At 43.9% G+C, this 18,967-nt stretch overlaps 1 protein-coding gene across 5 annotated transcripts in view; it reads left to right on the forward strand.

Annotated features, from left to right (window-relative positions):
* The window catches only part of ZNF608 (zinc finger protein 608), a gene marked incomplete at its 3' end in the record, with an annotated part of 113,425 nt that extends 101,639 nt beyond the window's left edge, over window positions 1-11,786 (forward strand). For 3 of the 5 annotated variants that reach the window (XM_079785795.1, XM_079785797.1, XM_079785794.1), the window contains 6 exons: window positions 461-2,912; window positions 4,515-4,932; window positions 5,497-5,669; window positions 7,226-7,379; window positions 9,468-9,549; window positions 10,115-11,786. In XM_079785795.1, the coding sequence (XP_079641921.1) occupies window positions 461-2,912; window positions 4,515-4,932; window positions 5,497-5,669; window positions 7,226-7,379; window positions 9,468-9,549; window positions 10,115-10,121 (3,286 nt within the window). Of the gene's footprint in view, window positions 1-460; window positions 2,913-4,514; window positions 4,933-5,496; window positions 5,670-7,225; window positions 7,380-9,467; window positions 9,554-10,114 lie in introns of those variants that run through there. The other 2 variants (XM_079785798.1, XM_079785796.1) reach the window with 1 other exon arrangement.
* Window positions 11,787-18,967: the final 7,181 nt, after the last annotated feature.

The raw sequence follows: 18,967 nt of genomic DNA on the forward strand, positions 1-18,967 counted from the left end.
CTTCCCCCATCCTCTCTTTGCAAGGAAACTAGAGAGAGAGATGAATAATACATAAAAGTCTGCCTGTAATTGAAACCAAGCATAAGGGAAATGAGCAATTCAGGATTGAACACAGTAAAATGCAGATGCTGGATTTCTTTTCTGCCAGGAGATTGCTACTCCCTGCCCCTACTCTCTTCTTTGTTTTCTTCTTTTCTCAAAATGGGAATTTGAACTGGATTTGAAGCTGGCTACCTGAGCCGTTTTTCTTTGGTTTTCGGAGGGAGAATATAAGCCATTGGTAGCCTGCTCTTTTGCAGGTGTTGAAATTGTCAGTGAAAGAATAGGGTGTCTTTTCCTTATCTGGGCCCAGCCCTAAAGCTGCTGGGGTGTTGGCTGCTCTAGGCTGCATTGTGGACTTGGTGATCTCACCTGGCTCTTTGGGGCTGCTCATTTTGACGTCTGTTCCTTGCTTCCCTAGGTTCTGTGAGTCACCCACAAGCGACCTGGAGATGAGAGGGGGCCGGGGCCGAGGGAAGAGAGCGAGGTCTGCCGCAGCCGCCCCGGGCTCCGAAGCCAGCTTCACGGAGTCCAGAGGGCTGCAGAGCAAGAACAGAGGGGGCGCCAATGGGAAAGGGAGGCGGGGCAGCCTCAATGCCAGCGGGCGAAGGACACCCCCGAATTGTGCCGCTGAGGACATCAAAGCTAGCCCCTCCTCCAGCAACAAAAGGAAAAACAAGCCTCCGATGGAGCTGGACCTGAACTCCAGCTCCGAGGACAATAAGCCCGGGAAGCGTGTCCGCACCAATTCCAGAAGCACTCCCACCACCCCGCAAGGGAAACCAGAGACTACTTTTTTGGACCAAGGCTGCTCCTCGCCAGTGTTAATCGATTGTCCTCACCCAAACTGCAACAAAAAGTACAAGCACATCAACGGCCTGAGGTACCACCAGGCGCATGCACACTTAGACCCAGAGAACAAGCTGGAGTTTGAGCCTGACAGCGAGGACAAGATCTCGGACTGCGAGGAGGCCATGAGTAACGTGGCACTCGAGTGCGGTGAGCCAAGCACAAGCGTATCAGCTTATGACCAGGTGAAGGCGCCCGCGTCCCCTGGCTCGGGGAACCCCCCTGGGACCCCCAAGGGAAAGAGGGAGCTGATGAGCAATGGGCCAGGTTCTGTTATGGGATCTAAAGCTGGGAAGAATTCCGGCAAGAAGAAGGGCCTTAACAATGAACTGAGCAGCCTCCCGGTCATCTCCAACATGACGGCCACATTGGACAGTTGTTCGGCCGACGGCAGTCTGGCCGCCGAAATGCCCAAACTGGAAGCTGAAGGATTAATTGACAAGAAAAATTTGGGAGATAAAGAAAAGGGCAAAAAAGCCAACAATTGCAAAATGGACAAAAACCTCTCCAAACTGAAAACTGCCCGGCCCATCGCCCCGGCCCCGGCCCCCACCCCCCCGCAACTGATCGCCATCCCCACGGCAGCCTTCACCAACACCACCACGGGGACGATCCCCGGACTGCCCTCCCTCACCACCACCGTTGTGCAGGCCACACCAAAGAGTCCTCCGTTAAAGCCCATTCAGCCAAAGCCCACCATTATGGGGGAGCCCATCACCGTGAACCCAGCTCTTGTGTCGCTCAAAGACAAAAAGAAAAAGGAGAAGCGGAAGCTCAAGGACAAGGAAGGGAAAGAGACGGGCAGCCCGAAAATGGATGCGAAGCTGGGTAAACTGGAGGACGCCAAGGGGGGCGGGAAAGACTTGTCTGGGCATTTCTTAAAGGACCATCTCAGCAAGAACGAAGTGCTGGCCAATGGGCTGTCAGAATCTCAAGAGAGCCGCATGGCCAGCATCAAAGCGGAAGCTGACAAGGTGTACACATTCACAGACAACGCTCCCAGCCCTTCCATCGGGAGCGCCTCAAGGATGGACTGCAACACCTTGGTGAACGGGCAGGCGCCCATGGCCCCGCTGCACGTGCTCACGCAGAACGGGGCAGAGAATTCTGCGGCCAAGACCAGCAGCCCTGCCTACTCGGACATCTCTGATGCTGCCGATGATGGTGGTTCGGACAGCAGGTCGGAGGGCATGAGGTCAAAAGCCAGTTCCCCGTCAGATATCATTTCCAGTAAGGACGGTGTTGTAAAGGGGCATTCTTCAACGACAGCACAGTCATCTCAAATGAAAGAGTCCCATTCTCCCTATTACCACGGCTACGATCCTTACTATTCTCCAAGTTACATGCACCCTGGGCAGGTCGGCGCCCCTGCAGCTGGGAACGGTGGGAGCACGCAGGGCATGAAGATCAAGAAGGAGTCCGAAGAAGACGCGGAAAAGAAAGACAAGGCAGAGCAGCTAGATGCCAAGAGAGTGGACCATCCCTCAGCATCCCTACAGCCTCAGCACCAGTCGGTTATCACGCAGAGGCACCCTGCCCTGGCTCAGTCCCTTTATTATGGCCAGTATGCCTATGGGCTCTATATGGACCAGAAGTCTCTGATGGCCACCAGCCCTGCCTACAGACAGCAGTATGAGAAATACTATGAGGACCAGAGGCTGGCAGAGCAGAAAATGGCCCAGACTGGGAGAGGAGACTGTGAACGGAAAAATGAGCTCCCCTTGAAAGAGCTGGGCAAGGAGGACAGTAAACAGAAAAACATGCCGTCGGCCACAATCTCAAAAGCTCCCTCTACTCCGGAGCCTAGCAAAAACCATTCTAAACTAGGGCCGTCAGTGCCTAATAAAACTGAGGAGACAGGTAAATCGCAGCTTCTCTCCAATCACCAGCAGCAGCTTCAGGCCGACAGCTTCAAAGCTAAGCAGATGGAAAACCACCAGCTTATTAAGGAGGCTGTAGAAATGAAATCTGTCATGGACTCTATGAAGCAGACAGGTGTAGACCCAACCTCCAGATTTAAACAAGTAAGATTGTGGAGCGTGGCCCCCACAGGGAGAGAGCAGGCTGAGACTTGCGCACACATGTCTGGGCTTGGTGGCTAGGACTTCTTGACAGGAAATAAACCAGAGGGTTCATTAGGGTTGATTCCTCTTCTTTTGAAAAATATCTTAAAAGACTGTCTCAGGAGTTACTGTGTACCTCTGAAATGTACATCATTCACAGTTTCCTACAACAAACTGTGGACATGTGCTTTCCATGGTCCGTGATGCTGTTGACTAACTGAATCTGACGTGGTCCCTTGATTTCTTACCGCGTCCAAAGTGAGGGAATTCTGCCGCAAGGCCATTGAGTTTCCTTCTGACTTAACGTCTGATCTCTAAAATACTTGTTTTTCTACATTCCAAATTTCTGTTGGCATCTTTTAGGAATGTTAAAACTGGGTTCCTAAATTCATATTTCCCAACTCAACTTTTTAGTGAAACTTGGGACCCAGATGTCTTTCACACGGCACCTGGGATACCCGGATTTCGGTTTTGCACCTGTGTTAAGTGCCCCAATGCGGAGCTCGGTGCTGGTCGCCTGTGAAGAGAGAGAGGAGGTCTGGGTAGATGTGCCTCGGGCAGTCATCCCAGAGCCCTGCAGCCTGAGGTTACACGTGCAAACACCTGGAAGTCGGTCCCGTGAAAGCACACACGTGCTAGCACTTTCTGTCATGGTTCAGACATCCTGACTGCCTTCAGTTCCCTGAGTGTCCATTCTGGAATTTCCCAGCATCCCCCACCTCCACCACTCCCACACTTAGAAGTCCTTGATGAATCAGAGCAACAAAATTCTTTCTTCACATTCATTTCTGTTCAAAAGTCGGACCTTAGGCCCAACCTTGAATGTTCACTTAGGACCTAAATTCCCAGGGGGTTTATCATGAATGGGATGGGGGTCACAAAGGCCATTTAGGGCCCGAATCTCCTCCCTCCACCCCCAGGCCTGACTCAGGCTGTGGCTTCCCAGGGCTGTTAGAAGGGCGTGATTTGTAGAATGGGGTTCTAAATGGCTTTGTTTTCTAATAGAAAAACCATAATGTGTACTATTAATTTGAAGTTTTGTTATGATTAAGATATTAGCACATAATGAGATATGAGCCAATATAGTAAGCTTCAGCTGTGGGTGAAGAAAATGTATTAGGAAACCAAGAGTGTTTTTCCCCTAAATGAAATTAATTGCTATAGTAATTATTTGGATTTACTATTATTAGCTTGAGTTGGAATTTTAAAAATTCTTTTTGCCTATGTGAGATATTAAAAGGAAAATGAGAGTTAGATTAAATACGTGTAAGGATGTTATTTAATGTAGAGAAATGACCTAAGTTTGAAGCCCATCCCCACACCTGGGCAGCGGTGTGACCCTGGTGTCACTTGGAACTTTAAAGGCTTTGCTTTTGTCTTCTGCAGAAGTGCTCAGTAACAATGCCTACCCCAGACATTATTCTGTGTAGAAGGGAAAGCTCTGTGCAGTGCTAGTACATGAATAATTGTTAACTTGTAATAGTAATAGTGTTGTCATGATGATGAATGGTTTCTTTGAAAAAAAATTGAAATTTTAAAACAAGTCTTTTTCTAAAAAATCAGGATCCGGATTCAAGGACGTGGCATCATTACGTATACCAGCCCAAATACCTGGATCAGCAAAAGTCAGAAGACCTTGATAGAGAAAAGAAATTAAGGGAGGACAGTCCCAGGAAGACTCCCAATAAAGAGAGTGGCATGTCCGGCCTCCCGGTATCATTAACCAGCATTAAAGAGGAGCCCAAAGAGGCCAAGCGCCCTGACTCTCAGTCCATGGAGGAAAGCAAGCTGAAAAGTGATGATCGAAAGACTCCCGTGAACTGGAAGGACTCTCGGGGAACAAGAGTGGCTGTGTCCTCACCCCTGAGTCAGCATCAGTCCTACATACAGTACTTGCATGCTTATCCTTACCCACAGATGTATGACCCCAGCCACCCTGCATACCGGGCTGTTTCTCCCGTCCTAATGCACAGTTACCCTGGTACGTGTTGTGGGTTCTAAAACTCTATTGGAGGGAAGAGGCTGTGTTCGAATCTTAGCTATTAAAAACTCAGGATAAATTAGATGCTTCAAGAGTGACATTTGTTTTGCTTATTTTTATGCTGCTTAAAGTCCCAAAGATGAAACTGATTTAATATAAGAGTTCTTTAAGATGTCAAGAGTCCTCGGCTATTGTTTCCATCGTCTCGGATAGGCTGCCATAGCTGTTAGACTGACAGATACTTTATTGCCTGTGAAAATATTCTAAGCACTTACTGTCATAATCATTATAGTTACTGTTCCTTTCACTTAAGCGGACACATAAATGTATGAAATGGCTGTAAGCTCAATTCTGTTTATAACCTCCGTTCATCAGGATGAATTAACTGGGAGAAGAAAATTGAAGGACCTAGATACAGTGTAACAATGATGTAGCCCATTCTTAACGTAATCCCCTATTTTAAGGTCTATGACTCTTATCCCAAATTCATGTAATCTAAATGGTTTTCTTTTTCTTTTAAGATGTAGCTCATAACTTGACGTGGCATTTGTTGTTTATCTGCAGGGGCCTATCTCTCTCCAGGATTTCATTATCCTGTTTATGGGAAGATGTCGGGGAGAGACGAGGCCGAGAAAGTCAATACCAGCCCCAGCATCAACACGAAAACGACCACTGAATCTAAAGCACTGGATTTGCTCCAGCAGCACGCCAGCCAATACCGCAGCAAGTCCCCTGCTGTAAGCTGCCTTTTGTTCTCATTTAAAAGTCCTGGGTTTTGGGGGGAGGAAAAGGGGCATACTAGAGAACAGTCTTGAAATATAAATGGTTTTGGAACCCTGCTGTGATTTCTGGATGCTGTTTTATCCAGATACATAAAGAGTGGAATGTTCAAAAGTAAGATGGTTTCACATGAGGAAAAAAAATTGTTAAAGCGTATACGGTGGTCACAAGCTTTTCTATTGCAAAACCTATACTTTGCCTTTCCAGGAGGATGCATGTTAGGTAGACATTTAAATTCATAGGATCCATCTTTTGGTGCAAAATATTTGTGATGCAAGATATTTGGATGCACTTGCATGCCAGAGTGAGTCACTTGGCTCAGGCGTGGTGGCTGCATCTGTTCTTTTTTGGCCTTGACTCATCGTCATGTCCCTACAACTCACTGAAGTAATGCAGACGTGTGTCCTTGTGAAAGATGGCTCTCCCGACACCCTGCCTCCCCGGCCCCCGCCCAAAAAGACTGTTCTGAAGGGAGACAAAAGAGAGGATGTGGTTACTCTTGGCGAGAAAGAGAGGTTTGGAATAAAGTAAAATACAGCATCTGTGATGTGAATGAGTCCACCAGAGACTCGAAAGAAACTAGAAAAGATGATTTATGAATCTTTGTCTGTGAGTACTACTTCTAGTGCAAAGATTTTTCTCAAGTGAGAAAAAGAATTTTAGTGAAAGGGTGGTTAAGCTCTGGTGGATAAAAATGTATCAAAAAATACATGAACCTTAACCAAACTGTAATCTGGGAGAATAGAGCTTCTTCTGAGTGTACTGAAATGGGAGATTCTGGAATGCTTTTGGAGACCTAGGGCAATGATTTGCTGTACCTGATAGAGGCATGTAATAGAATGCATTTTTCAATGGAACAAAACAGACAAAGATATTTAAAATTACATGATAGATTCCCCCCCACAAAATGTGAATGAAGTAAAAAGGTAATCAGAAAACTTGACCTTGAAGAAATTTCTTACAACTACTTCTTTTCCTTGACCCCATATTTAAAAGTTGTTTCTGGCCAGGCCAGTGTGGCTCAGTGGTTGAGTGTTGACCTATGGACCAGGAGGTCACCATTCAATTCCCGACCAGGGCACATGCTCAGGTTGTGGGCTCAATCCCAGTGGGGGAGGCAAAAGGCAGCCGATCTAATTCTGTCTCATCCATCATTGGTATTTCTATCTCTCCCTCTCTCCCTTCCTTTCTGAAATCAATAAAAATATATTAATAAAAATAAAAGTTGTTTCTGGGAAGAAGTTGAGTAGATTCTTAATCTAAAATATGGGTAAATAGAGAAGTCATTTGCAGAGATTATTGGTTCCCCTTTTGGGTGGACCAGTTCTTTAGTGTTGACTTAATTCCAATGGAAACTGAAGCTTTTTTGACTTGATCTTCAACTACTAAGTAATTTTAAGTATCTGTGTATTTGCTTTTTAATCATTAACATATATTGCTAAAAGGACAAAGGTGGTACTCCCACTGCTTTTTTGCAGAGGACTAATGGGATAATCTCTCTTTTCTGTTGCAGCCGGTGGAGAAGGCTACAGCTGAGCGGGAACGGGAAGCAGAGAGGGAGAGGGATCGCCACTCCCCCTTCAGCCAGCGGCACCTGCACACGCATCATCACACCCATGTAGGCATGGGTTACCCGCTAATCCCTGGTCAATACGACCCTTTTCAAGGTCAGCAGCTCTATCGTTGTGCCTTTCTTCATTCCGCTTTGGAAAGCAGTTGCCCAAACTGCCTTTCATGACTTAAAGATATTGAGCTTTGAGTTAAGGTTAGCTCTGGGGAGGGTTTTCAACATGTACTTGTTAGTATTTCCTAGTAGCAAAACTAAGGCTAACCCACACCTTTGTATTCTGCTAAGACACAGAATGGCTACCACTTAATAATTGTCACTTGTTGATGTTATCAGCGGCTTACTGTTATCTCGCAGGCTAAGGGTGGCGGCCAGTGTCTGGGGCACTGACTATAGCAATCAGAAGATCAGATAGCTACTTGAGGGAATTGTGGAAGCAGGGAGGCATGGTGGGAGGCTTCATGAAATTGTCCTGATTTCTGCAGGCCTTTTAAGTTGCTCTTTTCTCATGGAAGTAACAGAAGTAACATGGTCACTTTTTATGACTTCATTCAGGGACTCTCCACAGCCCTTCACTGCTGTGACTCTTTCACTAAAGATAGAGAAACATCTTTTTTTTTTTTTTCCCCACTATGTTTTTATTGATTTTCTAAGAGAGAGAGAGATAGAAACATTGATGTCAGAGCGGAACATCGATGGACAGCCTCCTGCACGCTCTTTACTGGGGAACGAGCCCGTAGCCCGGGCATGTGCCCTGACCAGGAGTCGAACTGGGGACCTCTCAGTGCACAGAATGACGCCCAACCAACTGAGCCACATTTTACCAGGATAGAGAAACATCTTTTAAAAAGCCATAGAATTAACAGGAGGGAGCCTTGAACTCATGGTGCTGTAGTTGAGCATGTGCCATTTGTCCTAACTCTATCACCTCCCAGCAGCTCTCCCAATAGATCACCTGCTAGGATCTTGCTGTCTTCGCTCTGGCTGTCACAAAATACCACAGTCTCTCTGGCTTTAAACAACAGGGATTTATCTCCTCATAGTTCTGGAGGCTGGAAGTCTGCGATCAGGGTGCCAGCATGGTCAGTTTCTGGTGGAAGCTCTTCCTGGCTTGTAGGCGATGGTCATCATGCAGTGTGCTCATCTGACCTGTTCACTGTGCTGGGGGATTGAGGGGGGGGGGGGGGGGTTGGGGGAAAGTGAGAGAGAGTGTTGTTCTCTGATGTCTCTTCTTATAAGGACACAAATCCTGTTGGATCAGGGCCCCACCCTTATGAACTCATTTAATTTTAATTACTTCCTTGTAGGGTCCTATCTCCAAATATAATCACATTGGGGATATGACTTCCCATCAGGAATATTGGAGAGACACAATTCAGTCCATAGCTAGTGCTTGCCAAGTTGCCTCTTACTCTGCTGTGGGAATACAAGATGATATGTTTGCAAGTGCTTCCAAAAGTGGGAAGAGCTCTATACTTGTGAAAGGGTCATTTTAAATTATTCAACTCATGTTACTTGGTGTCAACTAGGGTGTTAAAAGAGAACATAAAGGACATAGAAGGAGAGAGTGATCTTCCCTAGGTTTATTCCCTCTACTTTGTCCGAAATTGTTTTCTATAGAATTGAAAAGAATTTTCTGTTGACGTCTGCATGACATTTGGAGTTATTACGTTCTCTGACTGTTGCCTTTCTCTTGCATGGTAAAAGTTAAGGCTATTTCTGAATTTGGTTCACTGATTCCATGTACCTTTGGGATGCATTGTGTTCAATCACTGGGGAAAATGTTAACGTGATAAGTTATTAGGAAAGTATTGTATTCTAAGCAAATAGCATGTCATTTCTGTAATTCACTGTGACTTTTGCTTCCTGTTGTTACCTGGTGGCCATTATCTCTCCTGAGCTTCCTATTCAGGAATGCGTGCAAACTGTTTAGCACCATGCAGAGCCAGATAGATGGAATGCTATATTCTCTTTGGATAGCTATGAAGAAAACCTCAGAGTATTCGTTAGAGGGACACATATTGGTTAGGCCAAGCGGCTTGCAATCTGTTCTTGCTGCATGAAACATTTCATGTGTGTGTTCAGGAAAAGACATACCACTGCTGCTGGGTCTGCAGCCCTTTACCACTGGCCTGTGTCTACTTGTATCTTTCTGAATGTCTCAGAACCATGCGTTTTCCCCCACTAGGCTTGACCTCTGCCGCCCTCGTTGCCTCTCAGCAGGTGGCTGCCCAGGCATCTGCATCAGGAATGTTTCCTGCACAAAGAAGGTAACTATTCTTTACATTTTTGAATCAGTTTTTTTAGGTAGAGACATTTCAATGGGTGGGAGGAAGCAAGAACAGGCATTTTAGACCAAAAACTTAGGTCCTGAGGGTTTTCTATTGTATTGAATGTGCTTTTATGCCACTATGCTTCACATGCAACTTCTGTTCCACAATCCTCATTCTATAGCTGTGATGTAGATCCGTACTTAACTGATCCGTTGTTTAAACAGTTGGGTAGTTTCTAGGGTTATCCTCAGAGCTCTGATAAAATAATTCACTATAACTCCCTTTGTGTTACTATGTTTAAAAATAAAGTTGCAAATGGAGAAATTTATTTTCATAATGTTAAAGGTAATGTTTGTTCTTTATTTTTAATTACCCCTCAAGTGTTTTTTAAAAGGGAAAGAATACATTTTTACAATGTATATCATTACCCTGTGTTCATTCACTTTCTATGGAATTGAATTCCATGAATTAAATAGAACTAAAATAAGCCTATCAATCTCATGCTTTTCTTATTTTCAAATGTGGATAGAACCCTGTGCTAAGGTTGTCTTTTCTTTTGCAGAGAATAACAAGATTGGAAATGTACGTTGTCATGTGACTGGATCACATGGGGAAGCGCTTTATACAGACATCAGTTCCATGGTGTTAATTTGAAATGCCTTAATGGCAGGCAAAAACCAGTCATTTCATTTTTGTAAATTACAGATTTTATCACAGAGTAACAAATGTTGCTGTAATTAAACTTCTGTTTTATATATATATACGTATACATATATGTATATATACATATATATATATTCTTTACTTTTTGTATCAGTAACCAGGCTCGCACACACAGGGTCTGCTGCCAAGTTGCAAACCACTCAGTAAAGGAAATAAAAAATGTATCTGTCATGTTGAAAAGTGTTAGCCACAAAAGGCTGCTTACTTTCTTTTCCTTTCCCTTTGAATTGTAAATAACTAATGTTATGTATCAGTGTGCCTGAACCTTGCATATCCTTCAGATATTTCCCGTAAGCCCCTCAGAAAGGCTAACTGTGATGATGACACTTGGTACAATTTAGACGTCTATTTGGTGGCTCCTGTTAAAGACGCATCAGTGTAAAATGTTCCTGTAGTCACTGTTTGTACTTGTGTATTGTGGAAAAATACTTTTGGAAGGCATGGGGTTGCCAGTACCACAAAAACTGTGTTGTACATAATGTAAAGATTAAAATGGGGACATAATGAGCATCTGTGAATAATGAGGTGTCATTTTTTGATAATCTTGAATGGCAAATAACCCAATAGCCTGCATACCAGAGACATCTGTGATTGTTCTATTACTTGAATAGTCCTGCAGTCCCCCCCCTTTTTTTTTTAATGTTTACAATTATCCAGTTTTAGAAGAGAGAGACTTTAACGCCATTGCCTGGTTACTTGTTTTATGCTGTAATCTAGTTTATTTTATGTAAAATGTATATTGAATGCTTTCCTTTTTTATACCTGCCTTAAATAATTTGGCAATCAGAATTAAAAAGTTTTTTTTTTATAACGGCTTCTTGTCTGTGTCATGTTATTGCCAGCTGGCTGATGGTGATTCTAATTTTCAAAGAAAGGTTTCCTAATGTTATGAATGTCCGATGCATAAAATATGATATATAGATAGTAACTTTTCTTATATGATACACAGGTATAATAGCCAAAGAGTATATTTAATTCAGTGGATATATGCATATTTGCTGGATATTTACACTGAACATGGAGTATAATGTTACTGCAAATAGGTACATACATGTTTCTTCAGTATAGAGTGATATTATGGAGGTATAAATCTGTGACATATGGTCAGTATAAAGTGTGTAAAAAGTCAGCTAGCCATTTATTTGACTTGTCATTAAATTGTTTTACTAGCATATTTTATGCCAAATATAAGAATTAACTGCTCCCTCCCTCCCTTTGTTTAGACCTACTTCATCTCAGGCCTTGCAAGGTGCTGAGATATTGCAGTAAGCAAAGCAGATGGAAATTCCTGCCTCTTAGAGTTTTCATTTTCTAGTAGGTGGGGTAAACCTAATACAATATATGGGTAATATGCAGAGTACATCAGGTCAAATAAAATATTCCATTCAATTTCTTTTTGTTATAACATTGATTAGGTGCCGTAGGAACTTAACTCTTATTTATATCAATTAGGCAATGGTAAAATTGTCCTTATATGTCATTGGCTTAAAATCAGAGAACCTATTATTGATATTAAGTGAGGACTTGACTATATATTAGATGGTTGGTAAACGATGTGGAGAAAAATAAAGCATGGGAGTGGGAGTTTGTAACCGCAAGTAGTGATCTGGGAGGCCTCCCTGAAGGAGGTGAGGAAGAGGTCCATGCGCACATCTAGGGGCGAAGCACTGCAGGGAGATGGAATGTGAGAGCAAAGGCGTGAAAGTAGCATGTGCTCCCTGTGCTTGGACTGGTTGATTTCAAGGTTTCATTTCAGCTGTAAGTTTTTATGATTTTACTATAATTGCTAATGACAGTTTTACCACTTGGTTTTCCAAAAAGTTCTTTAAATTGACAAAATTTGTCTTGGTATAATTTGCTTAGTTCCCTACTTAGAGGCCCGTGCTTCACAAGTGAAGAGATGTTTACAATAAAAAAGGAATACTTCCGCCGCTGGTGGGAAGCCCCTGTGAACTGTTGCGTTTGCTGTGCGCCTTATGGGTCTAGTCTATGTTCTTAGTACATTTCACTAGGCAGATCCTTCTCCCAGTCTTCAGTTTGTTTTTCTTTTGAATTTCATCCATTTGTCACTTATAAAGCTATTGTTTATGGTGTTTATTGCTACACATAAGAGTTTTTCACATACTTTCATCATTTTTTTAAGTTATCAAATTTTTTCAGTTCTTGCATCACATCCAGCTGTGTCCTTGAAGACTTGATGTAATTGGCCTTATCCCCGTTAAACAAGTATGTTTCCTCTGTTCAGCATATGGTTAAAGTATGTCTGTTGGTTGCCTAAATGCTGCTCGGGTTCTGGAACCGACCAAACCATTCAATGGTTGAAACACAGGAGCAGAGCTAAGGTCAATTACATCTCCCCCAGCTGAATTACCAAGTTCCCTGGTGTCCAGGAAGTCCGGTGGACTCCTGATCACTTTTCTGCTTTGAACAAACATGTGGAAGCCAATCTTGCCTTTCAGCTGCAAAATGACTGCTTGTATGCTCATTACATCCCAGGCTTATAATCATTTCTAGTGGGTGCCTAACGAGATAGGGTATAAATAGGGGCATCAGACCATGCTTAACCCTGCTGCTGTCATAAACAAGAGTGCTGATAAATACAGAGAGAGACGTGACCAAAAGAAGAGTGCAATTTGAATACTCTCTCCTCCTAGGCTTTTACTGGAACATTATTCATAACTGGTTTACATTAATCACTGAATGAAGTTTTGTTTCTTCCCCTCACTGTTCCAGTGTTGTTTTTGCTGATGACAACATGAATTGCCAAAGGCCAGAGCTTGTTTCTATTATGTGTGCCATTTCTCTAGCTGAGTCCGTAGTACCTGAATAGTAAATTAAAGGTTCCCAAGAGACAAGCACGCTTGGCTCCATTATGTTACTATGATGAATCTGCCATTAATACTGTTCTAATTGTTTTACTTTTATAGACATAAAATCAGTCCCCTTAGCGACTAATAATAGGATTTATTGATTTTACTAAACATTGTTCATTGCAGGCCTGCTCATATCACCTTATCCTGAACACGTGCAAAGAGCCTGCAGTGCCGCTACGTGCAAATCAACTTCATGGGGACAGGAGGCTGAGGAGTTGTTTACAGCTGTGGTCCCAGCGAGTACAGAGTATTAAAAACAAGGTAATAGGCACCATATAGAACCATTTGCTCCTAAAGTAGGATCGCTGATGGCTTCTTCGTGGAAACTTACCATTAATGTTCCGCCCAGGTCACTAAGGCAGCAGCGTAACTGGCTGGCCTTCCACATTCACACAGACCCTGGCCTGATTTAGTGTGGTTTCAGCCCAAGAGTCTGAGAGTAACCAGAATGAATAGCTCTGATTGATTACAGGACAAAACAGCAGTTTAAATGATAATTGCTGGCCATTTCATTCCCTCCCCGACTCTGAAAAAGAGACAAGACAGGCAAAGCCATTTATTATTGTTTTGTCACTAACCACTGCCATCCACTCCCTGCTTCCTGCAGGAGCCCGAGTCACGCACGCTGTTTGCTTTTGATAAACTTTAGGGGAGAAAACACAGTGTAGCCACTGTGAGAGGTGCTTTGGTCATGAATTTTTTTTTAATTTCTTAATAAAATCACTCTCTAAAGCAGAGAAAGATGAATTATAGTAATGCCAACCTCTCCACTGCTGACATTTTAGACCAGAAAATTCTTTTTTGGGGGTGGAGGTGGGTGTGATCCTGTGTATTGTGGGAGGTTCTACCCACCAGATGCCAGTAGCAACTGCTAACCCACCCCCCACTCCAACTTGTGACCACCAACTGGTCCTGAAACTCAGATCTGCTGCCTGGCCTCTGGCGCACAGATAAAAGGCTAACTTCCCTTGTTCTTTGTTGCATTAGAACAAGGATGTGAACCTTTATTTCTGCCAACAGCCATGTGGATATTTATAACATCATTCGAGGGCCATAAAAAAATTATCAACTTAAAAATGAGCCTGCTATATTTGGTGAAACATTTAATTAACCCCTAATGCCTTGGCAGGGCCAGATTAAATGATTTCATGGGCATATGGCCCGAGGGCCGGACATTCCCCACCCCTGCTGTAGAAAATATAAAGCTCACCAATGGCTGCTGGTAATGCCATGAAATCATAATGGAGATGCTCATTTTCCAAAATGGATAAAGCTGGACCAGATCTAGCTTTTTAAGGAGAATTGATGGTCCAGATTTTAACATACTAATTAATAGTTTTTGTAGGTTGAAAATGAATTCAACCTAAAAATCATGTCAGAGGGCTGAATTCAGCTCACAGCGCATCCATTAGTAAGATAGGTTTTATATATGTTGTTAAAAATCTTCACCCAGGCTCTCTAAAATGCATTTTATTTTTCCCTGGAAAGAAGGCTTTCAAGTTGGAAAACCTGGGAAAAGGTCGTTTGTAAGTGAGCTGCCGGGATGGAACTCAGATTTCCTCCCTGCTGGGAGAGCCATTCAGGAATAACCTTGGGGACGTCTAGATGCTCCATCTATTTCAGTGAAGGTGTTTTCTTCCCTTAGACATTTGAACATACAGGGAAAGGAAACATGGCAGACTGGAGATTCAGAGCAGACTTGAGCACAGGCACTGGCACGGCTCATGCGTGTGCGCAGGTTCAGGATCCAGGCTTCTGGTCCCATCATCCTGCTCTGCAGGGTGGAGCAGAACTCGGTGCCTTTGTGGACGTAAGAAACGTCCAAACCTGTGGAGAATCTTTGTAAGAGTTAACTTGAGCCAATCTGACCACATATGCCTGGAGGCTAACAGTTTTGCAGCTTCTTTTATTAATTTAAAATGGAGGGAAGTAAGGCAGATTACAAGGAGGTGGGAGGAAGCAAGGCGAGGGTTGGATTATAGGCTAGCTAACGTAATTGTGTGTGCTCTCCTGGGGTTGGTTACTTCTGAAGCATTTCGAAGGTGTGTTACCCTAGACTAGATGCACAGAAACAATGGACAGGGCTGGCTTAAGGCAAAGATAAGCCTTTTGCTAAAGAAGTTATATGCGTGGGGGGTGACTACCCGCCATGACCCGACCAGATAGCAACGTATGATCAGTCACCCTGTGAAGGTACTTTCCTTAGGACCCCTTTTCTGTGCACCTGTGCACACCTGAGTATGTCTCCAGCTAAGCCTGGGCAAGGCCTCACAACCTTCTCAGCTCTGCTCTCCAGGCAGCTACTGAAAAGAGATCAAGGTTGACTTGCAAAATAAAGCCTGGTTGGTATGCAAAAAAGAAACAGTTCTTGACGAATGGAATCACAACGCTTATTTCTCTTCCAAACATCAGAATCTCCTCATTTTCAAGCCAGGAGATTTAACATGGCACTATTTTCTCACTATTGGAAAATTTAGGTTATTTTGTTTACCTTCAGCATTTTAAAACGATTTATTCCTTTAGTCAGGAAAATTGGGGAACAGGAATATTAATTGATTCATCTTTCTACTGATTTATGGAGGTGTTTTCTTCTTTTTCTTTTTTTTCTGCTTCCTTATCACAGCCCCTCCTAATCCCTGTCCCCCTCTTATGAGGATCCCTGTTTAAATTGGGCCAACCCAGATAATTCAGGGTAATCTCTTCATTTCAGGGTTAGCTGATTAACAATCTTAATTCCATCTGCAATCTTAATTTGCCTTTGCTAGGTAACCTAATATATTCACAGGGATAGGAGTGGACATCTTTGGTCATTATTCTGCCACCATACCATTCAATAAAATTTCCTGCCTGGGTAGTAGTAATCACACAATAATAATAGCAGCTAGCATTTATATAGTATTTATTATGCACTACACACTGTTCCTAAACACTTCACATAATTATCATAATCCAATTACTCTTCCTGTTTTAGAGCAGAGAAAACTGAGGCACAGAGGTGAAGTGGTTTTCTGAGTTCCCGCTGCTCTGTAAGTGACGGGGGCAGGCTTCTAACCCCTGTGCCAACCTGTCTCAGGAAGAGGCTGTAAACTCCTAGGTAATGAACAGCCCTAGCCAGCTTTCCTTTGCTAAAGTATTTGTTACCGTAAGAGGGGCACAGGAGTAAATATACTAGGTGTACTGGTTAATAATGTGGATTTTTTTCACTAGATGGAGTTACACATATGTTGATTTATATGCAATTTGATATGTATGCTATTTTGATGTTAATATCTATGATGTTAACACCTTTGCTGAAGGTGTTAACATCATAGATATATTTACACTTAAAAATGTCGAATTTTGTGCCAAAAAAAGAGCATTGCGGGAAGTTTTAATTCATTACTTTGTTTTGAAGAAAAGTGCTGCTGAAAGTTATCGTATACTTCGGGAAGCTTATGGTGAACATGCTCCATCTCAAGATACTTGTGAACGCTGGTTTAAACGCTTTAAAAGTGATGATTTTGATGTGAAAGACAAAGAACGTCCAGGTCAACTGAAAAAGTTTGAAGACCAACAATTACAAGCATTATTGGATGAAGATGCTTGTCAAACTAAAAAACAACTTGCAGAAAGATTAAATGTTGCTCAGCAAACAATTTTCCATCGTTTATAAGCAATAGGAAAGATTTTAAAGGAAGGAAAATGGGTGCCACATCAACTGAATGAAAGACAAATGGAAAACCGAAAAGTCATCAGTAAAATGTTGCTTCAATGGCACGAAAGTTTTTTTTGCATCAAATTGTGACTGGTGATGAAATGTGGATTTATTTTGAAAATCCCAAACGCACAAAATCATGGGTTGATCCAGGTCAGCCATCAACATCAACTGCAAGGCCAAATCATTTCGGAAAGAAGACAATGCTCTGCGTTTGGTGGGATCAGGAAGGTGTGGTGTATTATGAGCTTCTAAAGCCAGGTGAAACAGTTAATACTGATTGCTACTGACAACAAATAATCAATGTGAACCACGCTTTGATCGTAAAACGACCAGAATGGGCCAGAAGACGTGGTAAAGTAATTTTGCTTCATGATAACGCACCATCACACACTTCAAAACCAGTTAAAGACACGTTAAAAGATCTTGCCTGGGAAGTATTAACCCACCCGCTGTATTCACCAGACCTTGCTCCTTCAGATTAGCACTTGTTCCGATTGATGGCACACGCACTTTCTGAGCAGCACTTCAAAACATACCAAGAAGTGGAAAATTGGGTCTCTGAATGGTTTGCCTCAAAACAAGAAAAGTTCTATTGGGACGGTATCCACAAATTACCTAAAGATGGGGGAAATGTGTAGCTAGTGATGGACATTACTCTGAATAAAGCACTTTTGATGTTTCTCTTGAAATTATCATGTTTTCTTTGATTACAAAATCCACATTATTAACTGGTACACCTAGTAGTTTGTGTGTATAGTTTTTGTGAGGCAAATCCCCCGTGTAGCCTTTCCTGGAGCTGGGCATCAACCCAGACCCAGGGAACTGAGAGCAGGAGAAGTTGCTGGAAGATTTACAACCCAGGCATGTGCCCTGACCGGGAATCAAACCGACCTTCTGATTCATGGGTCGATGCTCAACCACTGAGCTACACGGGCCAGGCTACTCTGCAATACTCTTGACTTTGTCCTCATCTTTGTCCCTCATGTTATGGCCACAGAGGTTCCAGGAGCCCCATCCAGAGACCTCACTGTCCGTGGGACAGGGCTGAGTCTTTCTGTGTCTCTCTCTTAGGAGGGAAGAGACCTTTCTTGGAGACCTCTGGTGGACATCCCCTCATGTCTTCTCAGCCAGAGCAGGTGACATCTCACTCCTGAACCTCATGGACAGGAGGATGAGACAGCCGGGACTTCCCCAGGCTAAGGGAGATGAGACTGTCCTGGACCTTGCATGGGAGGGGGTCATGGCTTAGAACCAGGGTTCTGTTAGGGAGGAAGAAGGGGCAGGATGAATGTTTTATTATCTGAGAATAAACCTTGAGGCCAGTGGGACTTGGGAAGTTCTCCTGGGTGCTCCCCACTTGTCCTGAGGTGGAAGTGTGCATACAGGGTGGGGTGTGGGTGGGAGGCAGGCAGTTATTTGCACTTAGAACTCAGAGAGCAACAGTAACAGATTCTGAGAATCTGGAGATTGGGCAGGAAGAATGGGGGTGGGGAGGCACTCTCCTTGAGGAAGAGAAACCAGGCTCTAGCGGGGGTCACTGAGTTAGTCACAGAGGCTTTGAGGTGAGGAAGAGCCTAGACTGGGTCTCTGAGAGCAGCCTTGCTGTGCTGGAAGGCGGGGAGTAGGTGGTGACTCCCAGGGGCTTCGGGGGCCGGAGGGCACAATCCTCTTTGCTTTTGCCCGCCCCTCTCCTCCCAGAGAGCAGAGCAGTGGGTGGGGAAGAAGATGAGGGATGGCCCGGGTACCCCCCTCCACCCACCTTCCCGTGCTCCAGTGTGCACAGGACTAACCTGTGTGCAGGGGGATGGAAACTCAGTGGCCCGAGTAGTGGTTCCTGACTTGGACAGGGATGGTCTCCGGCCCCACCCAACAGGTCTAGGGACTGAAACACTTGGGGTGGGATTCAGTTCCTTCCAAAGGAATTTTGAAAGAGGCCAAATTCATTCAGTAAATATTCCCAAGTGCTTACTGAGGGCCTGGTGTTTCCTAGGGACAGAGTGACCAGACTGTGCTCACAGCTCCTCTGACTGAGTGGGCCAGCCCTGCCCTCTGCGGCTCAGCCAGGTCCCATAGAGCTGAGCGAAGCAGAACCCTGCAGACCCCTTGTTGATGGGGAAGATCT

This window comes from Cnephaeus nilssonii (genome assembly GCF_951640355.1).
Source record: "Cnephaeus nilssonii genome assembly, chromosome: 2".
NCBI lineage: Eukaryota > Metazoa > Chordata > Mammalia > Chiroptera > Vespertilionidae > Cnephaeus > Cnephaeus nilssonii.